This window comes from Chaetura pelagica, unplaced genomic scaffold (assembly GCF_000747805.2).
Source record: "Chaetura pelagica isolate M959 unplaced genomic scaffold, ChaPel_1.0 scaffold147, whole genome shotgun sequence".
NCBI lineage: Eukaryota > Metazoa > Chordata > Aves > Apodiformes > Apodidae > Chaetura > Chaetura pelagica.
The window spans coordinates 975,161-987,921 of NW_009954194.1; the positions used below are offsets into that span (position 1 = coordinate 975,161).

The window sequence follows — 12,761 nt, forward strand, 5'->3', positions numbered from 1 at the left end:
GTTCAGCAGTGCACAATATACATTATTGTTTAGAGGGACAAAATAAATTAGAAAAAAACTTTTGGTTATAAATACCTTTTTTAAAAAAAACCTTTTGTGTTGTAAAGCTATGTGTGAGTTTTATTTTACTAGATATTTTATGGATATATAGAGTAACAAAATACAGACAATATAAATAAGAAATCATGTAAGAGTTTCCATCTACTCACAGTTTTTTCACATAGTACAGGCTGAAAATGTGATATAAGCATTCTTCTGTAGCGTGTCAGCCTTTGCTGAGGAACATAAAAAACCTGTAAATAATTATAGGTGATAATTTGTATTGTTTCATGGTGAAGGGAGTACACATCTGATTAAAAAGAAGCCTTACTGAATGCAGACATTTGTCTTCTGTTTGCTTTGTACAAATGCTTTTACATTCCTGAGGAGGAACAGATCCTTTAAAATACAAATCTGTTGTTTGCTAGGATTCTTGGAAGGGCTTGTTAAATCAGCAGGTACAGAGCTAGACATCTGGAATTGCTGCACTTTTACTAGGCTCTGGCTGATGCCCTGCCACCTGAGCTGCATGGAAAGATGCATCCCACACATCTCTGTAGTGGTTAGCACAGCAGCCTGAAGCTCCGCTGAGCAGAGAGAACAAGTGAGCTCTCTGGCTTTGCACCTTTGCTTTCCCATCTCAAGTTTGCACCTTTCTGTCCCATACTAGGTAGGGTTTTTGCAGCAAATGTGTGATGCACTGGAGTACAGTAGGCGGTTTACTTGTTTTCATGGAAGGACAATTTGTACTTAAAGCAGCAATTAGATGAATTCTTCCTTCCTTGCATGCTTCGGGTTTTGATGACTACTAGTTTCATCAGTGTAATTATAATTAGCACTCTTCATCTTCCTTTTACGGTACCAGCTGGACAGATTGGTCCTCTTACTGCACAGATTGGCGGCAGGGTTGCCTACATGGAGTTAGGTGACAGGCACCATGAAATAACAGATGGTAAATTCAGGGCTTGTTGGCAATCAGCAGGTTTTTGCTAATGACTTAATTAGCTATGCAAATTGTCAAATCAGTGTGAACATTGTTTTTATCGAAAACTTTACCTAAATTAATTACCATAATTAAGTAGCAGAATGTCAAGTATATTGGATGCGTAAAAGGGCTTGGCTGGCTATGGATAAGAGAGTTCCCATCTTTATGAGAGTGCTGTGCTCCACATTCGAGAAGTCTGAGGATAAGAAATGTCATTTCTTTTCAGCTACTTTTAGACTATGCGTATCGCCAAATTGCAGCTGAGATGCACCCCGGTGCCTTCCCTAAGCGAAATGGCTCAGGAAAGAATTACTGGCTAAAGGCTTAATATTTCAAGCAGGAGTTTAAGGCAGTTTCATAGCCTGCTTATGTGCTTAAAATCATACATGTTTTCCAGTTTACCTGCTTTTCAGTCTGGGGTATCTGAGATCCAGAGCCATGAGCATGCGGCTAGAGAGATGTGTTACAGTTATTGATTTAAATTAGAAATAAAGTGTAAGCCTGTCTCCTGGTTCCTACTGTGCAGGAGCTTTAACTCTGTTGTTCAAATATCACAAAGTTAAGAGATGCAAATTCTCTAACATAATTTTTTTAAGTTGATTTTTTTTCTCTCAAGGTTTCCATATAACAAATATTGGGTGCTGTTCACAGGATGTGATGGTGGTAGGAGAACCAACTCTGATGGGAGGCGAATTTGGGGATGAAGATGAAAGGCTTATCACTAGATTAGAGAATACACAGTATGATGCAGCAAATGGCATGGATGATGAAGAAGATTTCAACAATTCACCTGCACTGGGAAATAACAGCCCGTGGAATAGCAAACCTCCTGCTAACCAGGAGACTAAATCTGAAAACCCCACACCACAGGCTTCCCAATAGGTTATTCTGCAGCAGTACCCACTGCAATGTATGTCAGTGGTTTATTAATTACTGTTTCACAGCATTCTGAAAAAAAAAACAAAAACAAAAAACAAACCACAACTTTCAACAGATACAGTCTCTATTTCTAAACTAAAGCAATCTGATGTTTTGGTTTTTTAATTAGGGAAAACTCTTGTATAAGCTTCCATATACATTTCTTGGAAGCTTTCACATACAACACGATACTGGCACTGACCTCAATTAAAATAGTGGAAAATTAAATGGCATCTCATGGCAAATTTTGACAATGCATTTTATTGGAAGGGGTTGTTTTTTTCCTCAGCAAACAATGGCCATATTTTAAGAAGTCATCAGTGCTCAGGATCTCATTAACGTAACTATGTAAAACTTTTTACAACTGTAATATATTTTCTGCTTTTCAACTTGCACCTAAAATTTCTTGTTTCAGAAAAAAATCAGCTTTTAAGGAGAAGTAATTTAACTTTTGTTCTTTCTTTAACTTTTCTTTCATCAGTTAATCATTTAAAGGATCCAGCATTTTTAATTTACGTTTAGCTGATGCCAGTAGATTCTCTTTCCATCATTTAATAAAAATGCTGAAACAAGAAATGTCTTCTTTTCATCAAAGACATGGGAAATATTTTTATGTGGAAAAAGACACCCAGTCCTATGAGAGTTTATGCTTTGTAAAATTGCTGTTGATCCAGATATTTTAAAGCCATGTAATCCATTAACTTTGTGGGCAGCTTAATAAATCTAAAACTTTTGTGTTTTTATTATTGTATCTGAGTTTGCTTTGTTGTTATTTCTTTTCATAGTATATTTCTTGTATAATATTTTTGTAAAGCCCTCAAACCATTTTTTGTTTTACTTTTTTATTATTATTATTCTGGTGTATTTATGTGAAACTTTATAAAAGAAACTAATTTTTTTCATTTACATATTAATATGTTCAACTCATCATGTAAAGACACAGTGAGTCAGTGTGTTATATAATACAACTGTATTTTATGTATGCTTTGCCAATAGGTGTGCCAATAAACTGTGTTAACAAATGGGCTCTTATAAAGTGCATTTACAGTTCCTTGCATGCAAAAGACACACACCCATGTGCTTGGAACTAGCGTTGCCCTGAATTGCAGTCTTTTTCCAGCAGAAAGAGAAGCCTGTAGTTTAGGTGTGAATCGCTTACAGCTCAATTTGGTGAGACGTTCCTTTTTTTTAACATTAATGATGTGTAACACCACAGGTCAGTAGCAGTGGTGAGTGCTGAGCACAAGGGAGTGCAGGGCATCCTCCAGCAAACACACCTCCAGCCTGAACTTTGCATCTCTTGCCTTCTGGGGCTGGGGCTTATCAGAGCAGGGATTTCCACTCTGCTGAATTCTGTCTGATAGTTTTATGATGAGTCCCTCAACTGAGGCTGAGAGGATTAAAAAAAAAAAAAAATCTCCTTCTTTCTTCCTTTTGCTATCAAATCAATTGTTCATGGGAGCAAGCAAAGCCTCTGGAGTGGTGCAGCCACTACAGCCTGGTGTGTAAAGCCCCTCCGCTGGGCTAGAGGCACCAAGGCACACGCCTGCGTCCCGAGGCAGCTGAGAAGCCCTGCAAGGTGCACCCTGCCAGTGGCAAATACTTCCAGGGAGAATTACTTGACACAGAGATACTGAATCTACATGATCCTCTCTTTTGTGAAGGAGAGTGAGGCTTTGCTCTTGACTGAAACTACTTTTAATATAACTGACATGATAAAAGCATCTGAAGAACTCCTGTTTTTTTCCTAACTGTACCCAGAAGCCACTCTAGGGAAATATGTCTCCCAAGCATATATTAATATTTTTAAAGCATGCTTTTGCTGGATGTTATTCTGCCAATAGTTTTGAAACTATTGCTGAAGAAATACAAGGGCAAAGCACCCTGCCCCAGAAACAAACCTCAGCCTCCAACATGGGCACCATTCTCCCGCAAGCAAAATCCTTATTCGATGAATGCTGGCACCTGTAGCAGCCTTTCCAGGAAGATAGCCTAAAAGACACTTCAGGTTTCCGTAGGATTTAGAGCACAAACAATCAACTGTAGGGTAGAACTGAAAACTAATTAAATAACAAACCTGGTCTGAGTGTATCCACATATCTGCATCCAATGCTGCTTCTTCATAACACTTGGAAGATGTTGGAAGTGGTAGGTCTATCATTCAGTGACTATATAAGCCCTGATTTTTCCATGTAAATAATTAAATTCACAATGTATTCCATTAAGGAATCATTGTCTCCTATATGACTGCTATAACATTACAATTATACACTGTAATTCTAATGTTCAAAAACACTAATAATTCATACTACATTTCCATGAGCACACTCTAAAAGGCATTCCTTATTATTAATCTTTCAAGACTGGCACTAGTATTTCAATTTTTAAAAGATTTATGATATATTACTCCTGTTGTTTCAGTAAATAAACATCGGAACACTTGAAAAATGGGTAACAGACTCCTTAGAGTGCTGTCCTTGAATTACTCTGGAAGGACACTTTATCCATATCTCCTCAAAAACCCATCTACAAGCTATCAATCCACCCTGTTGTGGTTAGGGTGAATAACAGACAGAACTTGCTGCTTTTATTTATTTTGCTTACTTATTAATAAAACAAAATATCCAATGAGCAGTTTGGGATGTGCAGCAGCTGACCCCACAGCTTTGGCATTGCTGCCTCCTTCATCCCCATGGCCTGGGCTTTTCTTCCCATGTTTCAAATGACATGGCAAACTCACCGACACAGAGCCTGTGATCCTGCACCTTCCTATGTGCTTGTGCCCTGTTCTTGGGAACACTCCTTTACAGGTAGAGAATTAAGGTATAGCAGTGGCATTAACTACCACATTTTATGCCTTTTGGTTGTGGGTTGCAGTTAAATGACACTGGGGCTTTTGTCTGATGCAGAGATACGGAAAAGGGGCATAAAGAAAAGGGGCATAAAGATCACAGGTGAGGTAAAGTAACATGTTAACGAGACCTGAGGTTGCTGCCTGAAGAATGAAAGCTTGAAACCAACAATTAATTTTACTGTAATCTAATCTCACCACCTACAAGAACATTGTATCTCTTTTAGAATTTGGAAGGAAATAATGTTGTTGACACTTTCCTCTGGGGAGCCCTGCAATTATTAAGAGAAGGAAGGAAACTTACGTCATGAGGCTGAAATACTTTCAAAGAGAAAGCTCGTTTGTTTTTGCTAAATGGAGGGAAATACTGGCCCTGAGAAGTCTTTTGCAAATCAGAGGGAGGAAATTCCAGGAGTTTTCATAGGAAAGCAGGATCATATAATTAGTAAAATGTCTGAATAAGAACACTGATAACTAAGCTGGTTGCTGTTACAAAGGAGTTGTAAGAACAACTACTGGTTTCTGGTTATTCATTGAATTGCTTTGTTTGGGAATATTTTTGAGGAGGGGTTCTTGGGTCAGCAAAGTCCACTCCTCAGAAAGCTTCCAACTCACATGAGTCACCAGCTGGTCTCATCAGCTGCCCTTTGTGAGAACATCTCTGTTGTTAAAAGCTGCATTCTCCCTTTTCACAGCAAGTGAAAATAAGCAATATTTGCAGCTTTATAGTCTTCTCAGAAAGAAGGTGTCCTCTGGTTTCGTCATTATGTATTGGTGTGTATGACGTGATAATGTTGTAGGGTAATTCAATTTGGAAGCGACTTTGGGAGGCATAGCTAGCATTTGTATGCCTGCTGCATCTCAGGGCCATGTGAAAGTCATAAGCGACTGATTTTTAACCTTGGTCCTGGAGAAGGTACCACTTGCACACACCTGGGACAACCAACTTGCATCCTTGGGGAACACAGCAAAAGTTCCCATTACCAGAGAGCTGCCAAGGAGGATCAGTCTTGAAGTCTGTAGAAAGAGATGAGGGTAGAGGGGAAGAAACTACTGAATGGAAAGGCCAAGAGCTGAGCACCACTGGGTGTCCTCCAACACCAGGGTGAAGAGAGGTCCCTTACCCAGCCTTTGCTGCAAAGCACTATTAAAGGAGCCTAAATGATAGAACAGCCATAAGAACAGACTAAATTTTGCAATTTCATGGCCTCCATGAAAATCCTATTTTAGCAAAGACAGGATGAAAGAGAAAATGTCAATGATTGATATTGAAGAAAACCCAGTTTGTGCTTAATATATCCTGGAGAAACTGCTAATGGAAATTGAATAGTCCCAAAAATATTTCCTGAGACTGCAACTCTGATCAAGTAGCCCTACAGTGATATATTGCACATCCAAATTAAAGCTGCCCCAGGGCACAAGTAACCCCAGCAGCTGGTTTTACTGCATGATTTGTTTTTTCTAGCTTTTTGACAGCATATTTTTATACAAGACCAAGGCCTGAATCTCCTACTAGGTAAGAGGAACTATTGAATATTTAACATCCCATAGAAGTGATGTTACTCTAGCAAATAATTATGCTTTTATTAGGAAGTCTGGTGGTACCCCAGCATTGCAGAATGGCAGATGGTACCTTTAGATAAAGCATCATTTATGGAAGTCTCTAAATTTATGGACCATGCTGTTATGTTTCACAAGAATATATGAATTTCTACTGAATGTTCACAGTATTAAAATCTGTTCTAATTTAGCATGTTAGTTTGACAGCATCTAGTACCAGTACTTTCAAAGGGAGAGGCTTTATTAGGAGCAGTAATGGAGCAATCTAACTGTAGGACCCTGTCTTCCATGACCCTGTGAGTCACTTCTGAAATAAAAGAACTATATCCCTTACATCAAGAAATAGTTTTAATGGGTCTATGGGCAGTCTTAACCCATAAGCATGTTTTGAAACACCATTATACACTAAAGCTGACATCAGAGAGTAATACACTTGTGCATACAGAATAAAAAACTTTATAAAAAGCATCCAGCCACAAGAGACCACAGAAACATCAGTTCCACAAGAAACTGATTCTGCTTCCATCAACTACACAAGGAGTGGGATGAGAACTATAAGCTTCAGTTTGGATAAGTTACTAAATGCATTCCTGGTAACTCAGGTGCTGAATGACATTACTGCACATTAGCAGGGGAATGTACTGCAGCTGAATTGAGATAAATGCCCACCCACTGCACCTCCATGCCTGTTGGAGATCCAAATCTAGGATTCTTTAGATCTGTTCTCGTAGCTGGAGTCCCTAATTCTTCAGGTTGATTTTCTTTTCTTTCTGTGTGGTTGGAGGGATTTTATGAGGGTGGGGTTGGTTTGGTTTGTTGTTTGTTAATTTGTACTGTGATCTATGATACAAATACTTCTCAAGTATCCAAGACCTTAGCAATTGGAAGGTAGAATGCAGAATAGAGCCATTACAGTGTGTGTTTGGGGGAGCAGTATTTTACATTATGCTAAAAGGAATTCTGCCTGATCTCTGGAGATCCTCAGGTTGTGTATAGCCCCAGTTTAATTAATAGCTCTGTCTCAACAACGCTGAATTCATCTGACATAGTATGTACAATTTTGTATTGAACTGCTATAATGTATAAGCGTCTCCTGTGTAAGTGCATTAGGAGACATTTTTTAAAATGCTTGATATGAAGTAGGCATTTAACACTCCTTATCATATTTGACTGCAACTCTCATTTCATCACATAAAGTTTCATCCTCCCTGAGTGATCTCTTGGAGGGTCTGAGTACTGGAAAAGCTTTTAAGAACTGTGTTTGGTGCTTTCAGATGCTGGGTTGGGGGGAGGGATGGTTCTGTAGGAGGGAGGTCCATTCCATTTTCTTTCAGATCTCTTTGATAGATTATGAAAATTTGTTAGCCATTTTGCTGAAAGTTTTTAACCTTCTATCTTCTTCTGGCTATGTGTAAAACAAAATGCAGGACTCATATTCTACACAGACAAACCTATCAAAACCAAGGTGAGTTGCTCCTAGGTTGCCAAGAGAGATCGAATTCAGCAGACAGGTGTGAAATTTAGGCACTGTGATGGACGCTGGGGCTTGTGTCTGTCTTCGACTGCAAACTCCATTTTGAAAGGGAATTTTCACTCCTTTCATTGAAATCTCTCCTTCAGGTTAAACTGGTGTTAACAAAAGGTGAGCAACTGAGACAGCTATCTTTTCATGGAGGTTTTTCAGCAGCTCTATGACTGTCTCTGTGCTTAAATCATCAGCTCTTCTGATGTGAATCAGGTGTGAAGTGCTACAGCAGCTCAATTTATAGGAGCTGGGCTCATAGCTAAAGTTTCCCCAGACAGTGATCAAGAACCTTTATTGTGGTTACCAAGCTTTGTAGAAGCAGTGTAATTTCATTTTTGCATATCACAGCTATCTTCTCTGCTTGCCTTTGTGTCAACAGGGACAATGAGTTTCAAGTTGGCTTTGTTTTCAAGTTTCACTCTTATTTCAGCCTAAGGGATCAGACAAATATAACCTACAGCAGCCTTCTTTCTTCCAGAAAATGTATTATTTTTAAATATTCCCCCCTTTGTTTTTGAAGCTCAAACCCCCCTTGAGAAGGGTCTAACTCACAAATTTCATGCAGCAGCATTTGGCTTTCCTAGAGATGCCAGCTGCATTCCTGTGAGAAGGGAAAAAATAATACTAATGACCAGTTTATAATGAGTGATTGACCTGTGGCACTCCACAGGGAGGCAACATTTTTAAGACCACATAATAGTGGGATGGGGGCTTCTAAAATGGAAACAGAGTTGTCAAGTCCTATGATTTTATTGTGAGACCCATGGCATAGCCAGTTCTCAAGTAGGGAGGGGACCTGTTGGGGAAGGAAGGAGTGGTCTGTATAGTAATTGCCTTTGAACAGTATGACACTTCAGAAAGTGGCAATCCACAAGATGACAGTTTCTAAGAAAAGCCCATATACTGGGGAAGAAAACTGCAATCAGTAATGAGGGAAACCTTCCAGAGATGGGCCTCATGCAGGCACTGCCAGGTACCAGGGTGGGCACACAGCTGCAAGGTCAAGACCTGAAAGGAAAATTGACAATTTCTTTTATATTATTTTTTAATTTTTAATTATCTGTGGTAATGCGTATCAGTGCTAAAGCTGTTCTGCTTTCTTAACTGCAACAATCTCCTTTGATTAATAGATGGATTAATTTGATATTACCTTTGAGCTAAAATAATAAAACTACATGAATAGTCCTACCTAGAAACCAATAGAGTAATTTTGTTACATTAAAGGCCTGGCTGAAGTTACAGCTTTTCCAGAACTGTCATACTTGTCCATCTACACCTCGCCCTCTATCTGAACACCTTACAATCTCCTCTGCTCCAGTGCCTTCCTGCTGGGAAGATATACAGAAATAATGATCCTCAAAATCATTATTTTTAATTTAATATTTTTTTTAAGAACCATTTTGTCTGGTTTGAGTGTGCTTTTTTTTTTGCTCCTTCCATGTTTTGAAATTTTAATGTATACCTTAATATTTTTTTTCCAGATTTGTTTTCCATGCAGCTACAAGTTAAAAATTTAGTTTTAATTTAAAACAAACAGTTTAAAAATGCTGGAGCTCAAAGTCAAATATCAAATATGAGCACCTCTGGTCTAGCCAGGGGTGGGCTGATGAGGTTCCCTTCTCAAGGCTCCTGACTGAGCCACGATGCTGCAGAGTGAATTACACAGATCATGTCCTGCCCAGCTCTCTACAGAAATATCCTTGTAAACATTGCAGAGAGGTAGCTTGAAGGACATATGAGTGATATAGATCACCCAAAGCATCAGTTATTCCTTCTTTCTCCTCTCCTCCCTTCCCCAGTTCCCTACAAGATTTGAAACTTAGACTAATGCAGGTGAGTTGTAATAAAAATTTTAAAAAATAATTTAAAAAATCATGAAGAATTGCTAGCTCTGTCTTTTGAGGTACAAGTGCACATCTAAGGAGGCTCTTCTGGTTGCTGGTGCTTTAAAAGTGACCAGGAGTGAGCAACCCTCACTGTGGCGTGGCCCTTGTGTGCCTGGGTGGATTTATTGCATTTTCTGTGTGTGCAGCACAGCAAGCAGGACTGACTCCTCCCCTTCTGTTATTCCTAAAAAGAAAAAGAAAAATAATTTTTAAAAAATTGCTTCCTCAAATTCCCACCAAAAAAATTCCCCCTGTGTTCAGGACCCCTCTTTCTATGTGAAGGTGGGAGCTCAGCTGGCCTCGTGGCACGTCCATGGCTTCCTTGTCCCCTGGTGAGGGTCCCAGCACACACAGCTCCAGCAGCATCGGGCTGCCTGGCTCGTCAGCTGCCCCATCCCATCCTTCACCAGCTGGTACCACCCCCCAGCCTGAGCATCCACAGCTCTGCCCTGAAGCCATCAGCTTTTTACATGACCCAAGACACTTGTATGTCTTAACATTAGTGAGTCTTGAGTGGAGCTGGGCCAATTTGGATCCCTTTATTAGCAGTATTAAATTCCATTGTGCAGGTATTTCCACAGCTGTGAGTTATTCAACATAAACTCCTACTGAAGTAGAGAATAGGCTGCAAATAACCCACCAGGGAACAATTTCTTAAGTGCTAGTCATCCAGCAAATTCCTTTATTCTCAGTTTTTATAGCAGGATTATTCGATGTAGAGGATATGTCCAGGTTATAACGTATTTGATTATTTATAGCAGATATCTTGTGGCATGAGCTCCATTTTTAAATGGACAAGGATTATTGTAACTAGACAGATGTGATGTTAATTTCCAAAACTAACCTCATTTTCAGTGGAGCCTGTGCTATTGCTTGCACTCTTGAGAATATCACTTTTCTGGTAATTCTTCAAACCCTCGGTTGTTTTCCTGCTAAGCCTGCTCCAGCCAGTGATTTCTCTGTTTCTTGTATCTTTCTTTGACGGTTTTTCCTATTTCCCAGTGAACCATTTCCCCCCATGTACCACCAAATGGATTCCCCTGTGCAGAAAAAAAAAAAGAAAGAAGGCAGCTCTAGTTCTAGTCTTCATCATCCCTTGAGATAAGTTGCCAGTTCTAGGGAAGCCACCAGAGCAAGTGTCACCTGATTTAAACCCCTCGTTAAAACACCTCATTGTTCCACTGAATGGAAACTCCCCTTTCTGCCCTGTCATCTGCCTGAGCCACCAGCCCTGAGGTGCTGAGAAATGTATTTAGAGGAAACACACCCTTTTTCTAAAGCAACTGCATTAGCCTAAGAACAGGAAGACCCTTACACAAGTCTTGCTGGTGTCTCCAAATCAGGCTCAGCCCAGCCTGGCTCAGGTCCTCTCTGAAGCCATCATCGCCTCCTGCCTCCTCACCATGTTTGAACCGGCCCAGTAGCTTTGCCGAGAGCCACCACATCTTGTACTGAGGGTGGTGTTGAGCAACAGCTCTGAGTTCAGCTTCTGTGCCACCTTCCTGCTTCAGCAGACATGGTCCTGTTCCCTAGGGTTTCTGCCCACAGAGCTCAGGGGAGCTGTCAGCCTGGGCTGGGGGCAGTGGGGATGGGGGCTGAGCTGCAGCCAAGGCACCCCAGCCTTCCCCTCTGTATCTGCAGCTCTACCCCTTTCCTCCTTTCCTTAGAAACCAGTTCTGGAATGTATGTTCACAACGTTATTCCATACTGAATGAGCTGAGCCTTTAAAGTGCATTGCCTACAACTAAGGTCCTTTTTTTTATTAATTTCTTTTTTAAATCCCCTGACTTTCTGGAAGCACACCAGCCTGGATTCAAGCTGTGCACAGTTTTTATTTGTGTGACAACCATTGATTTTTTTAATTATTTTTTTATTATTTTTAATAGAAACTTTGTAGCAAAATCTTCCAAGCACTGCTTAACAGAGCTAGGATTTCATTCCTATCAACCCTATCCTCTTTTGCAGACTATTAATCCAGCAATATTCAGGGCTTTTCTTAATGCTTTCCATCTCCTCTGCACTGCTGGGAAGGGGCCAGCCATCAGCCAGACAGCAAGTAAATAGACTACACACATTTAGTGTAGTGACGGGCACACATATGTTTTTAGTGAAGAGTTTATTTGCCAGAAGAAAAGTAGTTGGAGAATTCAGGTCAAATTTTGGGGAATCACTTTGAACTAATAAATACAAGAGGTGAGGACAGAAAGATTTCAGAAGTGCAGAAAAAAGTTCATATCAATTTTTCTCGAACAAATTTGCTCTGTTTACTCCTGCTGCCAGCAGAAAAAAAAAAAAAAAAAAAAAAAAAAAAAAGGAAGGATGAGCAGAAGGGGCAGGAGATAGATTCTCTTGCCCCAAGCCCAGCCTCTAAGTCAGAGGTGTTTAAAAAATCCATTCCTTTGGTACCCATCACTCTCCTGCCCCAGCATTTACTCCAGCTCTCTTCCTCTCCTGTGCCAAAGCTCCTATTTCCAAACCCATCCATTACAATTTTCCACATCCCTTGCTCCTTCTCATGATTGTGCCCACCTGGAGAACCCCCAGCTTCTTCAATCCCACGTCTCTCTTTCTAAAACTCTGAGTGAAGCTCTCCTTGTCCAAGCCCTCCCAAAGTGCCCAAGCCTCAGGAACCTCCACAAAACCTCCCCAAACCCACTTCTTGCTTCAGACATCCATGTCTGTTGGCTGCCACAGCCCACTGTGCCCATCTTCACCTCCTGAAAAGCCCCGACTGTGCTTCAGCAGCAAGCAAAAGATCCCAGAGTGTTGCTGTCCTCACCAGTAGTAGAGTCCTGTCCTAACAGGTCTCCAAGGGCAGGAAAGGAAAATTATAATGGAGAAAAATCCAAAGTACAGAACCTCTTTTTTCAGGTTGTGTTCACAAGATACTGAACTGCCATTTATATCTTGGCAAAAATTTTTCTCTTAACACTCACTTAAGATGTGAAAGAGCTGGATTCAGTCCTCAGCCTCCTGTGTAACATGAGGGTTACACTG

At 40.3% G+C, this 12,761-nt stretch overlaps 1 protein-coding gene across 3 annotated transcripts in view; it reads left to right on the top strand.

The window, feature by feature from the left end:
* The window catches only part of LDB2 (LIM domain binding 2), a 219,975-nt gene extending 217,011 nt beyond the window's left edge, over positions 1-2,964 (top strand). For all 3 annotated transcript variants that reach the window (XM_010003088.1, XM_010003089.1, XM_010003090.1), the window contains exon 8: positions 1,676-2,964. In XM_010003088.1, coding sequence (XP_010001390.1) covers positions 1,676-1,906 — 231 coding nt within the window. In that variant the 3' untranslated portion in view covers positions 1,907-2,964. The remainder of the gene's footprint in view (positions 1-1,675) is intronic.
* The last annotated feature ends 9,797 nt before the right edge of the window (positions 2,965-12,761 follow it).